The sequence below is a fragment of the Oreochromis aureus genome, linkage group 11, assembly GCF_013358895.1.
Source record: "Oreochromis aureus strain Israel breed Guangdong linkage group 11, ZZ_aureus, whole genome shotgun sequence".
Lineage (NCBI taxonomy): Eukaryota > Metazoa > Chordata > Actinopteri > Cichliformes > Cichlidae > Oreochromis > Oreochromis aureus.
The window spans coordinates 35,521,712-35,538,438 of record NC_052952.1 but is presented as its reverse complement, the minus strand read 5'-3'; the positions used below and the strand labels follow the sequence as shown (position 1 = coordinate 35,538,438).

Sequence of the window (16,727 nt, the reverse complement as noted above, 5' to 3'; positions counted from 1 at the left end):
TTTGATTAGTGGTTAACATTTCTTGTAAGGGATTTGCGTCCTGAAACTGTGGATATTTGTTTCATTAGTTCTGGCCCAGTTCTGGTTGGCACAAGCTTTTTTTTTTTTTTAAGCAAACAACAAAGTCAATACTGACTCATTAAATGGGTAATTTTGCATTAGCGCATGATACAGAAACCAAATTGTGGTGACTGACAGCAGGCTGTGCAGCGCACTAATGCTTCTGATCTATATATTTATGCTCCCTGGTGTCACATACATCACATACTGTTATCGTGTGAGAGCAGTCATGCAGAGATAAAAATCGAGCACAGAAGGGGAAAAAATGACAGTTTTTCTTCCAACACTGGCCTCAATCAATCATAATTCAAAGCAGCAGTTCAACACTGTGCATAATAAAAACAGAAAGCAACACTTCATGTCAGAGAATAACCCCCGCAGCACGTCATACATCAATGGTATATAACAGACTGAAAGGTTACTTCAGATGTTTTAGCATTCGTTAGCGAGTCAGAGAGTGTACATGTGAATGTATGTTTGTATGCGCTCTACATGAGTGTGCAGCTGTGCAGTAAATAAGCAGTGCGGCCCCCGGGGATGTGCAAGGGGAGGTCAATGGGATAAAACAGTCAAACGTGCACACTCTGCTGCAGGAGATCGGTAGCCTGAGCAGAATATATTAAAAACTCTTAAATTGAAACTAAATCTCTTCTTGGGAACATTATAATGCTGAGAAGGTCCCTGGAGGAATTTAAATAAACACATTGTCTTGAACAGAGAGAAATCACTGTGCCTTTTTTTTTCTTCTTGATTGTCCATTTAGCTCCTGTCTCTTCTCTCACACTCACTGTAGCTTTTAAATATGACTGCTGCAGCAGCAGTGCAGAGGCAAAACTTTCATCTGATTTTTCAAAGCAGGACGTAGACCATGAAGAGCTTAAAGATACTGTGCAGCTTCCAGAAAACTATTGTTATTAGTGCAGCTTATGCTTGCATGCAGTGTGTGTGCTAGAATAGAATAGAATAGAATAGAATAGAATAGAATGCCTTTATTGTCACTATACGGTTGTACAATGAGATACAGAGCATCTCCTACTCAGTGCAAACATGCTGGGGGGGGCACAGTTCTGCAGCACTATATACATATGGACAGTATTAACAGAGGAAAAAAAAAATATATATATATAAAATGTACAAATATACAAGCCGGTTTTAAAGAAAAGTAATATGTAATAAATAGTGTTGTGTATATACAGTTGGGTTATTGCACATAGAATTTGGTATTGCACAGTGATGATTAATAAAGGAAGTGGGAAGGAAAAAAAATGTGTGTCGGGGCTGTGCTATCAGTGCATGTGTGAGTTCAGGGTGGTTATGGCTTTGGGAAGAAACTGTTTTTGAGTCTGTGGGGTTTGTGCTGATGCACCTGTAGCGCTTCCCTGAGGGAAGCAGGCTGGTATGTTGAAACCAGGGTGGGAGCTGTCCTTGATGATGTTTGCTGCTCTGCTGAGGCAGCGGGAGGAATAAATGTCCATCAGGGAGGGGAGAGGCAGCCGATGATCTTTTGTGCTGTCTTGACCACACTCTGAAGCCTCACTCTATCCACCTTGGTGCAGCTGCCGTACCATACTGTGATGCAGTAGGTTAGCAGGCTCTCAATGGACAAGCTTGTACTTCCTGAGGACTCTCAGGAAGTGCAGCCACTGTTGGGCCTTCTTGACGACCGCTGAGATGTTTTCTGTCCAGGAGATGTCAGCAGAGATGAGGACACCAAGGAATCGGAAGGTGTGGACCCTCTCCACACACTCCCCGTTGATGTAGAGGGGGGCCAAGTCGGTGTTGTGTCTCCTGAAGTCAACAATGACTTCTTTGGTTTTCTTAGTGTTCAGTGCCAGGTTGTTTTCTGAACACCAGGCTGCCAGCTTCAGGACTTCCTCTCTGTACTCTGCCTCGTCTCCCTTTGAGATGAGTCCGACTGCCGTGGTGTCATCAGCAAACTTGATGATGAGAGTGTTGTTGTGGGTCGGACTGCAGTCGTGGGTGTAGAGAGAATACAGGAGGGGGCTCAGCACACAGCCCTGTCGGGAGCCAGTGCTCAGTGTGCGAGTGGAGGAGAGATGAGGGTGGAGTCTTACAGTCTGGGGCCGGTTTGTGAGAAAGTACTTTATCCAGGCACATGTGAGAGGAGGGAGGCCAAGAGTGACCAGTTTGGTGATGAGGATGTCCGGGATGATTGTATTAAAGGCTGAGCTGTAGTCCACGAAGAGCATTCGGACGTAGCTCTGCTGCTGTGACGATGGCGTCTTCTGTGGATCTGTTTGCGCGGTATGCAAACTGGTGGGGGTCGAATTCTGGGGGGACCCCCACCAGTTTTATCCTACTCTGTTAGGTTCCACTCTTTTATATTGAGTACTGGATGCCATGTATGTTGTATAACTGGGAAACCAACAAATGCAGAAATGGTGAAAAGAAAGTTTTTCATATCAGGCCATAATAAAAGTCAGGTCTTAAAATGAGGTAAATCCAGCCTCAGATGCACTACAAAGTACACATGTACTGCTTCCATAGGAATTCTGATAATCACATGTATAGAAACCCCAGTGAAGAATGAGTTGGTCCACAGGCTTATAGAGGTGACCAAGAGAACCTTTTCAATTCAGTTAAATTACATTTTATTTATGTAGCACCAAAGCACAACAGCAGTCGCCTTAATGCACTTTATATTGTAAGACCCTACAGTAATACAAAGAAAACCCCATCAATCAAACAACCCCTTTTGAGCAAGCACTTGGCGACAGTAGGAAGGAAAAACTCCCTTTTAACAGGAAGAAACATCCAGCTGAACCAGGCTCAGGGAGGGGCGGCCGTCCGCCATGACTGGTTGCGTGCGAGGGGAGGAAGACGGGACAAAAGCCATGCTGTGAAGGGAAGATCTGAGTTTTTAAGCTGCATTACAGTCTGTTCACCCACTGGCAATAAAAAGTGTTTAATTCATGAAAGAGAGGTAAATAGTGCACCTCCATGGGGAATGTTTGCTACTGTGGCAAACGCTAAACTCTGTTTAGAAGGTTATTGAATTAAATCCCCTCAACTAAATTGGACACCACTCAACTGTTCGATTTTTACAGGTATCTGTGATCCCTAGGAAGTGAGTCATTCTCTCTTTGGCAATCTTTCCTGTGAAGATACAGCAAAAAAACCCAAAAACTGACCTTTTCTGTTTGTGTGTTTGTGATAAAAACCTCTACAAAGCAGACTAATGATTTTTCCTGGATTTTATCCATCTAATGCAGTGCACACAACAAATAACCTTTTTCTTTGTGGCTTTATGGTGAAAAAATGTGTCTCACCTGAAATTGTCCTCTTGCACTGCTCACAGAAGATAGGACGTCGCCTTCTGTCAGCACTAATTAGACTAATGAGTGCCAATCACACATCAAAGGAGATGCCCGGGGAGGAAGAGTGTTTCTATATTTGGACCTTTTTTTCTCAGTGTGATGAACCATCCAAACAAATCAGGATGATAATGTTTTAATTAAAAAACCCTACATTTAAAAACAAAACAAAAAAAGATGAGCTTTCTTGGAGCTCGCAACAAAACAATTATCGCCTGCTCACAAATTCATTGAATCTACCTTTAAGCTGAAACATGTTTTTTCTAATTGTGTTTTTTTTTCTCTTTATTTGTGTTTCTGTGTGAATCTGTTACAATTTTAGGTACATCCAGAACTCACAGCCCTACCTGAACAACATGACAGCGGTGGGCTGCATGATGGCGCTCGCTGCTGTGTTCCCGCTGGGGATTGATGGTCACCACGTCCAGAAGTCTCAGTTCCCCGTCGTCTGCCAGGTAACAGAGAAAAAGACACAGGGAGGGAAGGGCAAGTAAGAGCCAGAAGTCAAAGTGTAGAGGAGTAATCGTGTTATTGTAACTACAAATATATTTTTCTACTGATGTGATACTAATAGCTGAGAACTTAATAAGCATCAACAAGACACAATACTGGACTGAAAAATGAGGCCAAAAACTTTCTCGAATGGCTCCAAAAGTAAATCAATCCTCGTGGACTTTAAATGCCCAACTTTGTATCAGAAGTGCACAAAAGTAGCTTAGGACTCTATAGTTAATTTACAGCTTCATAACTGTATGTGTGAGGGGTGGAGGGGATATATATTTTTAATCTTCCTTATATTAAGGCTTAAAGTTCACGTCTGCTTTGACAGACGGGTCAGTGTTTCCTCTGTTAGACGTCTGCTCAGCTTGTTGGAGTCACAGAATTGAAGTGTTTGAGGGTGTTGTGCATTGTTGCTTCTTTTTGGAGCAGAATAGTCATTTGGGTTGCCATGCGTGTAATTTTAATAACAGACCTTCCAAGAATGTGCTCTATTTTTGGTGAGTGAAATTCTATTTTAATGTGTGATATTTTCCAGGGGACGTACTCAGGGGGGAGTGAAAAGTGAAACCAACATAAAGTGTTTTTTTCTTCAGGCCCTGTGTTCTCGTTAAAAAAAAATCATCTTCCTCACAAAATGAACCGAGTCTCACATCCTTCAGTCAGAGACATCGATAGAGGAACAGGTGATAAACGTATGGAAAGAATAAAAACAATCAACAATCAATAAAAACAAAATTCAGCTGGGATGCTAGAGTTAATCAAACACCCTGATGACATCACATCATCCTGCTAGCATAAAAATTACTTGGTGTGCTTAATTTATGAAAAACTTTTGAGCATTTGGTTTTAGAATATTTTAATTCTGTATGTTGATAACAATGTGAAACTAGTTAACAGGGTCAGGACACGGCCAATTTATTGGGTACACCTGTTTAACTGTTCATTAAGACAAATATCTAATAAGCCAATCATGTGGCAGCAGTGCATAGTCAAGGTGACCTGCTGAAGTTCAGACTGAGCATCAGAATGGGGAAGAAAAGGTTGTTGGTGCCAGATGGACTGGTCTGTGTTTCACAAACTGCTGATCTACGAGATTTTCCCACATAACATCTGTAAGGTTTACAAAATGTTCTGAAAAAGAGAAAACTCAGTGAGCAGCAGTTCTCTGGGTGAAAATGCCTTGATGATGCCAGAGGTCAGAGGAGAATGTCCAGACTCCTTGGAGCTGATAGGAAGGCAACATAGACTCGAATCGCTACAATCGAGTTATGTCTAAGTCCATTTATCAGTCTCACGGCTTGTGCAAAGAACCCTTCCAGCATCCTGGTGGTTCTGCAGCTGATGCTCCTGTACCTCTTGCCAGATGGCAGGAGGGAGAACAGGCCATGGGAGGGGTGGTGGAGATAGCTCTGTGATGAGAGAGGGGAACCAACAATCCTCCTGACGGTCTTAACAATCCTATTAAGTTGACGCTTCTCGTAGGACTTGCAGCTGCCAAACCAAGCTGTAAAACCTTGTGTCAGGATGTTTTCAATGGTGCCTCTGTAGAACGTTGTGAGGTGAAGTGTGGCGAGTCCTGCTTTTGACAGAAGAGCTCTGAGATTTAAAGCACGCACAGCAGAGGCTGAGAACAAGGCGTAAAGAAGATGATTGGACTAGAGCAATGATGTCAGCACCAAGTTTGACAGCGTGGGAAAGTGGAAGTGATTTAAATAATAGACTAGCAGCAGATGAGTGATTACAGATCTGCATTATTGAACTTGTGTACAAGCTTCATAGTGGAAAAAAGTTGAAAGGTAGTCTCAGAATTTGGTAAAAACAACATGAAAGGATCCATTCGGTGTTGTATCAATAGTTCAGGCTGTCGGTGGTGTAAAGGTGTGCTAATATTTTCTTACTGGGGAAGCAGTCACCAGATCGATCCAGTCAATGCAATAGAGCACCTTTGTGATGTGGTGGAACGGAAGACTCACATCATGGATGTGCAGCCAACAAATCTGCTCTAACTGTGTGATGCTGTCAGTATGGTCCAAAACCTCAGAGGAATATTTCAGGCTCGCTTGTTGAATCTGTGCCATGAAGAATTAAAACCAACCTGTTACCAGCAAGGTGTAACTAATTAAATGGCCTGCAGGTATTTTCTCTGTCTTTGAGGATCAGGGAAAAAAAAACACTTTTTATCCAGAAGACAGTTTTTGTTATACAGTGCAAGTGGGCTAATAAAGCGCTCTTTTGGGTGTGTATGTGATATTTTTGTTGAATTACCTTAAAGGTTATAGATAGGGTGTCACATGGTTTAAATAGCTTTTTTCCCCCTCGTTTCATGTTGCCGCGTACACACAGTGAAGCGCATTACATAGATAAAGTTTTAGTCCCAGATCCTCCAGGACACTATCTTTGGAAAGTTTTATATAGTTTCTGGAAGCATGAATTGGAAGCGACTGGTCCAGCTGCGTGAGCTCTCAAATCAGGACTGATTATATGCATTTGTTTAACAGATTTGCTTATGTTTTTGCACTTTTCAGATACAGCTGTCAGGTTTAGTAAAGGTCTACCATTCTGTGAAATCGTGTGCCTACTTTAAGCAAGCCCACATTTAGGTGTCATGACGCACGGACAGCTGTGATATTCTTCGCCTGTGGCACACACACACCTGCGAACCAGACAGCAGTCAGCTCAGGGTTTTGATCGTGCTTATTTAGCGCATGAAAGACAACCAAAGTTTAAACACTGTCAAAATTCATTAAGCGTTTGAAAAGATTTTGGCATTCGTTGTTGCGGCTACGACTTTCTGGGCACAGACGATGGGATCCCAGCGCTAATGAGGAGTGGGAGTATGTCTCTGTCACCCATGTCGAGCCTTTGTGTAGCAGGGGGAGATTTCCATTTCTGTCGCTTCTCTGCTCTTTGTCCCTGTCCAGTTATTCCCTCTCATGCTTTGTTCTGCCTCTCTCTTGCACTCTGCCTCCGACCTTCTTCTCTTTTTTTCTGTTCCTGCAATCTCGCCATCTCTTGGGATTCATATTATCTCTCCCCTACTATTGCCCGCTCTCTGCATCTCACCTTGTCATCTATCTTTTTTGCGCCCCATACTTTACTCTCCCACTCTCCCCTTATACATCTATCAGTGTGTCTGTCTACCCCCATTCTCTCGTTCTCCTTTTTTCTTTTGTTCATCTCACCCTCTCTGCTACTCTCCTCTTGCTAACTCATCCCTCTCCTCCTATTGTGGATGTGTTGAATTTTAAAGAATGAAAACACAGAGCCATATACTGTCTTAATGGGATTTTTTTTCCATTAAGATAAAGATTTTGTTTGTTTTGTTGTTATTTAATAATAATTCTTAACAAACATCACTTAACTCAAACATCACCATGCAGCACAAATGCACACATCTCCATGTATGAAAGATGCAAATACAGAAAAATTCTAATAATTTAATTTAGTGCTTTAATTCAATCCAGTTTTATTTTTATAAGCAAAAGATCTCAACAGTAGTCGTCTCGAGGTGCTTTATATCGTAAAATAATACCCTACAGTCAAGCTAGCACTTGGTGACAGTGGGAAGAAAAAACTCCCTTTTAACAGGAAGAAAACTCTGATAAAGCAGATTGCTGTTGCAGTCTATATGTTTGTGTACTCGAACACAAAGTTGCGACTATTTCACATTTTTCCAACAGACTGGGATTCTTCTGTGGTTCCAGTTGGTAAATTTAATACTGGCCATAGTGTTTAAGCTGCTCTATGCTATGCTAGAGATACCATGGCTATAAGTTATTCCGTCAGTGCACATGCAGTGATGAACCTGTCTCACAACGGGATTCAAATTCCTGAATTTTAACAGTGGCAGGTTGAAACATTCATCGTTCAATATAACGGTTCTGAAATATTGTCGAAAAGTGTTTTGTGTTTGAGAGACGCAGTAAAACTGAGCCGATATCTGCATAAATAGCTCTGTGAAGCATGCAGGAGGAGCAGTGATGGTGTAGGGGGGCTTTCCTCTCAACACTGCTGGAGATTCATTCACAATTAAAGGCAACTCTTATCCAGCGTGGCTACCAGAGCACCCTGCAGAGGCACACTGACCTCTCTGGTTTGAGCTGGATGGAAGCATCATTACTCTGAAAGCAGAACAATGAACAAAAACAGCAGCTGTAGGCTCAGTGAGGGCTGTTTGAGCTGTTTTCATACATTATGGAAACCTAAAAGGTCTGGTGCATCTGGATCTGACATTAGCCTTATTAGTCCTTTCCTGAGTACAAAATATGCGTGATACTGATTGGTTGTGTCAGCATGAACAACTAAAATAGACAAATATAAATAAAGTAACGCTCTTAAAGTAAGTGGGACTATTTCCTGCAAGTACCATGTGAAAAAGTACTAGTTTGATTATAATCCTGAGGTGATTATCTCAAAATTGTCAAGCAGCATCAGATCCCCTGACCTCCACCATCACCGACCTAAACCCAGCTGAGGTTTGGGATGAACTGAAGCACAGAGTGAAGGAAGAGCAGTCAATAAGTGGTCGATGTATGAAAACTTCTGTTTGGAAATGCTCATTAAGATAGTTAAGAGACTGAAGAGTGCAAAGATTACACTAAAAATTGGCTGCTTCAAAGAATCTCTTTGAAGTTTTTTTTCTTTTTAACTTGTGCTATAATCCAAATGTGCTGCTTAATAGCTTTTCTTAAAGTGTATAAAATCTAAAAGTAATGAAAAACCTGTGAATGAGTAAACGTGTCCAAACTTTGCCGTATCCTTGAATAAAGGTATTTTAAAATGAAAATCCTCTCCTCAAGCCTAATCCTCTCATTCCTCCTTCTCTACTCCACTTTTGCTCCTCTCTCCTCTCCTGCAGTTCCGCCTGTGGCTCCTCGGCCTCGGCTTTAGCCTGGCCTACGGCAGCATGTTCACCAAGATCTGGTGGGTCCACACCCTCTTCACCAAGAAGGACGAGAAGAAGGAGAAGAAGAAGGTGAGCAGGAGGGAGGCTGAGAGAATCGAGGGCGGTGGGGATTAGCCTCTCGGCCGTCTCTGGAGAGCAGAGAAAGGATGGGATGGCGGGCACAGGCCACGCAGCGTGTGTGGCACCGGCTGATAAAAAAGTTCTTTAAAAACAACTTTGCAGCCTTCGTAGTAACATAAGCTTCTGAGGGGCGAGCGTTGCATCATCCACTAGCAGAGAGCAAGGATAAGGGTTGGACACACACTGATACAGATACTGTACACGTAAAGCACACATGGAGAAGAAAGAGTCTGAGCTCCCGATTCCCTCGTCATCACATTTGTTTGCATGCTGAAGCAGAGTTTGTATCTAGTTCTGTGTGTGTGTGTGTGTGTGTGTTTTCACCCTCTTTAAAGATAGTGTATCCTGCAGCCAGTAAGATATTGCCAGTCTGTGATGTGTTGTGGGAATTTCTAAGACCTAATCAGAAGAATAAGAGATTAAGCCATTTATGGAATATTTATGAATATGGATGAGTATTAAAGTTCGATGCAGAAATCCAGCCTTCGGGGCTTTATTATTTGAGCCAAAGCACAACGAATCGGGTTGACTTTCAACTCTCTTCCTGTCCACAGAAGGGCAATTTGCCAGAGAGCTCAGTGAGAGTATTTAAAGAAACTTTCACAAATGGAGGGGAGAATGGGCGCTTTTCAAGTCATTTTTCATGCAACTCAAGTGAAGAGGCGGCCCAGGACTGTGTAATGTGTTTTCTTCTTTATTTTATTCTTCAGTTTTGGTTGTTCCACGCTTGAATGGCTGTTACAATGTTGGAGGTGCTGTGCGTAAGCTAACATGGCTAAAGTTAAAAAAAAGCTGGAGAGTGGAAAGAGAGGAGGGAGCAAAGTGGGAAAGCTCATTTTTGTTGCTTGTTTTTCGGTTACGGCTTTATTGCTTCCATTATAGCTCAAGATAAGAATAATAGAATTGATAGCGCTCGCTTCCACACGAAAGTAGTGTCATCTCAGTTTGTATAAACGATGATTTCAGGTGCAAATACGGGCTCTGTAGCCGCACACAAACTCCTGCTGCTTCTAAAAACACACACTCTGTCAAGACACACATTCGGAGAGACAATTCGTGCCCAGTCATCCAGAAATCACAAGGACGCCTGTCGCATTATTTGTCCTGGTAGTTTGTCTTTGTTTGCGGACCAGCTCGTGATGCCCTTGGATAGTGATGACTCTTGTGTTTCTGTTTGTGTGTCTCCGACTCACACAGCAACACTTGGAGCCGTGGAAACTCTACGCAACGGTCGGGGTGCTGCTGGCTATCGACTTCCTGTCACTCATGATCTGGCAGATTGTGGATCCTTTGCACATTACTAAGGAGGTAGAGTACTAGAGACAGATGAGATCATTTGTGTGTCACCGCCCGTTTGCACAGACCGTGCAGCCACAGCCATCAGTCAGAAACGCAGTAATGAAACACTCGGTTGCGACTGAAGAATTGTTCTTTCATTTGGATTCATCTTGACTCAAAGAGCACAGTTTGAACCAGGGATAAATATCATGTTTAAGTGCAGATGAGCAGTAGCACTGGAACACTGATATTTAGGACTTTTATATATTTATCCCGGGAGGAGACGCAAATCCTTTGGGAGTTGCACCAGGGAGGGCATCCAGTGTAAAAACCTGTCAAATCAAACAGGCTCAGCTACCTGCTGAATAAGGGAGCAGCCAGATGTAGCCCTTATATGTTGATCTGTGCTTGATGTTTGTTAAAAGCACAGGTTACCCTGCGGCATCTCTATTGTGAGCAAGTTTATCCCTGCCTCATTTCTCCTTTCTCTGTAGGATCGTATGTTTTAACCACCTTTATTCAAAAAGGACTAAAAGCTTTATTCTTCATACTCTAAATGATGAGCAGCATGCTGTTTTGCTGTTTGCATACACTTACTACAAAGTAAAGTATTTCTGCCGTTGCTGTGGTCTTGTACTACGTTCACATTATGAACAATAAATTTAGAAAATGGCCACGCAGGCCGGTGCGATTGATGCTAAGCCGCTGTTCAAGTCTTGTAAGAATCATAACTGTGCTTTTGTGATTGGGTAACCCATCATGCTTTGTTTCTTCATACCAACGGCTTCCATTAAATTGTAATGGTACTTTAAACACACCATTAGTATATTTTAAAAAATGGTTTTATCTGTTTGAATCTTCAGGCTTGCTCATTTTCAGCTCTTACAGGTTAGAAAAAAATCATTTTTTTCCTGTAGTGAAGGGATATGGAGTATTTTTTTCACTACAGAGTATATAGAGAAATAGATGTGGTGCCTGTAACATCATACAGTAGTTATTTTGAATCCTTGACATGAGCGTTATGATTCTGACTTAGAAACACTCTCACATAGCAGCTTTCTCTAAAGCAACCAAAGTTTGTATTTATTTTACTCTAAATGAATTTGCAATTTTTTATGAAACAAAACTTGAAACCTGTGCGTGACCATAAGCTCAGCAGGAAAGTTTTTATTAATGTATAAACAAACGTAAATGTAACCAACATGGCAGAAAGGTCGTTTTTCCACAAATTTCTGCACATGCTGACTTCTTATCAAAACCACGGGAGGCTCCCCCTGCTGGTCATTTGTAAGACTGCAGGGTAACTGAATACCCATCTTTACTTTTGAATGTTTTTAATCTACTTTTTAAACCTCTTTTTAATTCTTTTCAATAATAACACAGACAATAATTTCCAGAGAAGAAAAAAACCTCCCATTAAGGTGCTCTGTGTTACCTGCTGAGCACTACGAAGCAGTCAGTCAGTCTGTGTTGAAGTTAGCAGCTAAAAACTGAGGGATATTCCTTAAGAGATGTAGCTGACCAAAGTTAAAGTTCAACATGGAGAGAGGGAACGCTGGAAAACCCACAGCGTAAAGAGAAGGCTACATATTCTTTTGCTGCTTTTTATCCCCTTAGTGTCCAAATTCAGTTAATGCTTCTATGTTTTGTGTTTTTTGATATCATAATGAGCCATTTTGATGTGTCACAGTGGGGAAAAATGAAACATTGCTGAACTCACTTTGAGCTCAGAAGACATTGATAATGGATGATGTGATAGTTGCTTGTCCACACCAGCTTGAAGAGATATTAGTTGAGGACAGTTTGGCTGTTTGCTTTGATTTGAAATCTATTAAAATAAAAATCCAATAACTGGTGATTTTTAAAAAATCTATATTCAAGTTTTACTTTATTTCCAAACTGAGTAGTGGCATAACAAGCTTTCTGGTAACCAATTGAATTTCTTTTAGGTGTCTTTTTATTCTCTACTAACCCCTGAGAGAAATATCTGGCTCTTTGGCTGCCAAATGAGCTACTATATTCACTAGCTAGTTACTAACTGTGCACAGTGGGCTTTTGCAGCTTTCTTGCTAAAAACGGCTGCCTGCTGCAGCTGAAAACGATGCTTTGAGAGCTGCGGCGAGTAAAAACACTGGGGCAAAATACGCTGTAAAACAGAGAAACTGCAGTGTGTGTTTGTCACTGTGAGTCACCCCTTTCATAAAACGAAAACGCACACAGGTAAATCACTGCTAACATGAAAATTCTGATTTGAAACCACTCCAATGATGGGAAAATTGCAATTGCTCTCCTCTGCTTCTTTTTACCACTTCACAGTTTCTACTCCACAAAATGATCTTTCAAGAAGGAGAGATCATTTGGAAGAAAAGACCAAAATTTATTGCGGAAACGTGAGCATGCAAATTAAAGTCATTTTGGTTAGACTCCGATGAGATGAAACATCACAGAGCAGAGCCACAGATGAAGGTAGGAGATTGGGGTGGATGAGAGCAGGGATGTTGAAACTGAGTAAGAGATGATTTTGTCTGTGTAGGAAAAAACGGAAGTGACGAAGACGAGCCGGAGCAGCAGGAATAGCTCGTATCCAGACAAACAGAGACAGAATGTTCTTTCTAAAACCTGCGCACAGCCCTAAATTCTCATGTTAGTCCTCATTTGTGTCCTTTGACACCAGTTACAATGACTTTTTGTAGTGTTGCCATAGACTGTATATACAAATGGACAGCTCACCAGCTCTCATCCCAAAGTACAAAAGTACTTTCCAAAATATAACTGAAATAGTTACCATCATTTTGCATTGGAGATGCCTAAAAGTCAGCACAGTAGCCCAACCGGCTTCTGGAATGTCCTTCATTGTCAAAGAGCTAGCTTCATGCTAATTGTTTTCTAGACAAAGGTTATTAGCTTCTAGCTGTTTGTCTTCTGCACCTACATGCATAATAATACCTTGTCCTTGATACCTTGTCTCCACCCACGGTTACAGCTGTGCAAACTCTGGTTGCAAATGAAGTCATTAGTGCAAAGTGGCAGCGTCCTTCCCTCCACATTTTGCCTTTCGTTCTTATTGTCATTGTTTGTGGGTGTTGCACCAAGCAGCAGCTTCTGGAGCCGAAAAGCAAAGCCAAGACAGTGATGCCAAAAATGAGAAAGCAGTCCCTCAAAGTGTCGCTTGAGACTGGCTCCAAGCAGCAGGCAAAATGAGCCCTGTACATTCTTATTATTAATGATTACTAAGACATGCGGACATATGATGTACATTTTGAGTGATAGGAGATGCCACTAGCCGGTAGTCTAATAGAGTCACAGACATGTTTTTAGTGTTGGTGCCATTTGAATATTTTTTTTCATTTTAATGGCATCTAGTATGGCCACTCCTAGCTGCTCTGATAAACATGGCAAAGGGGAAAGCGCCAACTTTGAGGCATTAAAATGCAGAGTTCACAAAGCAGCGATCATGATCTCTAAATTCATCTTTCATATGCAGTCCGTGTCTTGCAGATTAGGAATTGTGTTTGTGCTGAAACAGGGTGATGACCCACACAGCAAAAAGCAAACTCTTTAGCCTCATTTAGTAGAAAATTAATGTCAGTGTTCAGGAATCGAGACACAGATGTTATTATTGTGTCTTCGGACAGTCTTTCATTTAAATTTTATGTTCTGAATACAGTCCAAACCGGATTAAGACGAGAACACCAGGATACTCAAATGCACGCAAACATACTCATTAAGCACTTTCGTCCCCAGTTGGGAGCAAGCGATTTACAAACAGTCAAATTTTACATTTGATGGACTTTTTAAATGCTCATATTTCATATTTATTGGATATCTGATATCCTTTTAATTCAGTGATCTATATCTGCCTGTCGGGAAGGCCCTATTTACCCGAGGGGATCAGTCGCTGAGGCTTATACTTACTGTGCATTTTTGCCCATACTGCTGTTTCATAGTTTCTTATTATCTCCCCCTCTCTGTCTTCTCGCTCCCTTTCCCTTTCTCACTCTCATCCTTCCATCCCTCTTTCCTTTTCCATTGTCTGCCGTGTGAGTAGAAGTTCACTAAGGAGGCCCCTAAAGAAGATTTGGATGTCCTGATTCAGCCCCTGCTGGAGCACTGCAGCTCAAAGAAGATGAACACGTGGCTTGGTATCTGTCCTCTCTTAACAATCTGTCTTCCTATTCTGCTTCGCCCTTCTCTGGTTTTGAGTATCTTTGTCACACGCGGACATATGCGCACACACGTCACTGCCGCTCACTCAGAATTTAACAGGTCTCATATCACAGCCCTCGTCTCCCTCAGCCCCCGCCGCCCCTTACATTTGAGTCCTCTTTTCTCTCCTGCTTTACTCCCTCTTTGCTTTTTGTCGGCCCACGCAGTCCCTCTCTTTCTCTCTCTGTCTGTCTCGCTGCTATCTTTCTTAGCGTGGCAGCTCTTATGAAAGTATAATGGTGCTGAAATTCAAATAATGTGGGTCACAAACTGGGCCATTGCCCCATAGCATTTCCCTTCTCTGGGAAGAAAAGATGGTGCTTTAATATCAGGCGGTGTAAAGAAACAATGGACAGTCTGAATAAGTGTTGAATTTTACTCAGTCACCGATTCTCTTTTCTCTCCGACTCTGACTGGATTTCTTTGTATCCAGCATATTTTTCTCTTCAGTACTATTGTATCAACATTTTTGACTTTACACCTGTGCAGTGTTTTTCCTCCTCAAAGGCCACATTGAATTTATCACCAGCACTTGGTGTTAAGTCAGCATGAGCCCAAAATTGGTAAAACATCCATAAATATCTCAGTAATTTTCCATTAAATACACATAAAATGTGTTTGAGAAACAAACTAAAATAAGACCGGGGGACTAAAGGCCCTTATCGTTGTGTAGCTGGTGATTGGTTGACTTCTGCAAGTCTCTTCCTATGTTGACGTCCCAGAGAGTCCAAAACTGTCTCACTCTCACACTGTTGTCACATTTTAACACACAGAGTATCCCTTTAGTGTCACTTTCCACCATAAACCGTACTGCGTCATCATGATACAATTTTACCAGGTCAGAAAGACTAACTAATCGTTTAAAGTCCTCATAAGAAAATGTGAGTTGATGGTTGGCATGATCCCATGACTTTCATACAGCAGTATGGAGTTTTAAGCTTGTCTGGGACTTTTTGTTTCATGTTTTTTCAGGTCTCAGTCACACAGGTCTAGAGACCAGAAGGCAGGGACACCAAAGACATTCTGTTCATTCGCCCAACCTTCATGATTGTACCAAATTCCATTAAATTCATCCAAATTTGAGTAGAATTATTCAATCATTCAAAATGTGATTGACCAAGAAAAGGCTACACTTGTACCTCAAACTAGCTTGCATAGCTAAAAAAAAGATCTTACTGTTGTAGAAAAGGTCTCGATATCTCCAAAAATGGCTCTTATAGCTCCCACAATGCAACACAACCTTGCCTAATACTTGCACAAACTAAATCTGAGATATCAGGGTGGCAGATTTGCCTCCAGAGGCATTACGCAGCTGCTTTTACAGGATATGTAATGCTTCCTGTTACTAGTAAATTTGCTGTAACATATAAAATTCATGGAGAGCTCACTTTAAAATTAATCGAAGCAGTCATGTCACTATGACTGTATCCTGCAGTGGTATCTAATGGCATACAAGTGAAAGCAAAAACATTCAGGGAAACCGAATCCACAACTACAACTTATCACGTCAGCAGTAAAGACCTAAAGGGTGTGCCAAGCTCGGGGACTATGATGGACACTGATCGATCTTACCCGGCGGGTGGATCTTTGTCTCCAAAATAGGCGGACCAGATTTCAGACATTATTTGGATAAACTGGCCAAATATTCAGGATTTAAGTGGCTACTCTCTCGCCTGAAACAATATTAAAATTTAATGACATAATAGCAATCCAAGGACAAAAATTACAACAGCCTCAAGGCCTTCTGTCTCTTATGTTGCTGTTGATCCGAATCAAGCCCATCAACAACCCCCAGTTTCTCCTCCCACCTCAGCATCCTGGAGACGTTCCACTGGAGGGTTTTTTGTTGGTGTTGTTTTCCCTGCATGTGTTCTTTTTTTCCTCTTTGTTTTCTCTACCTGTCACATTTTAGCATCCACTTTGAGAAATATATACAAAATAGTCTTTGTGGCTTCAAAAGCCAAAACTCTTTACTGACAGTTTTCTTGGCCTAAAAAAAAACACGACTGAGGTTTGAGCATGTTTTATCTTTACACACGTGTGTTAATGTTAGTTGAATTAAGTAACTTTGATTACATAAAGTCTCACTATCAGTCAACAAATTTGTATTGCATTAGTCATGAAAGCTCCAAATGATTTTATTTTAAATATTTTATTCATTAGATTTTATTTTAGTTTCATTATTTTCTCCATAGTTACTACCAGGTGAAGGGGATGTGTTATTATTTACATTTGTGTGTTATTCTTTACGTTTGTACCTACGGCACTGGCAAAGGAACAAAACTTGTTGGTTTTATGGTAACGGCCTGTAAAAAGTGATT

The 16,727-nt window shown here is 41.5% G+C and overlaps 1 protein-coding gene across 3 annotated transcripts in view; it reads left to right on the top strand.

The window, feature by feature from the left end:
- The window catches only part of gabbr1a (gamma-aminobutyric acid (GABA) B receptor, 1a), a 127,440-nt gene that overhangs the window by 99,163 nt on the left and 11,550 nt on the right, over positions 1-16,727 (top strand). For all 3 annotated transcript variants that reach the window (XM_031754295.2, XM_039619465.1, XM_039619466.1), the window contains 4 exons: positions 3,718-3,850; positions 8,755-8,871; positions 10,120-10,230; positions 14,249-14,342. In XM_031754295.2, coding sequence (XP_031610155.1) covers positions 3,718-3,850; positions 8,755-8,871; positions 10,120-10,230; positions 14,249-14,342 — 455 coding nt within the window. The remainder of the gene's footprint in view (positions 1-3,717; positions 3,851-8,754; positions 8,872-10,119; positions 10,231-14,248; positions 14,343-16,727) is intronic.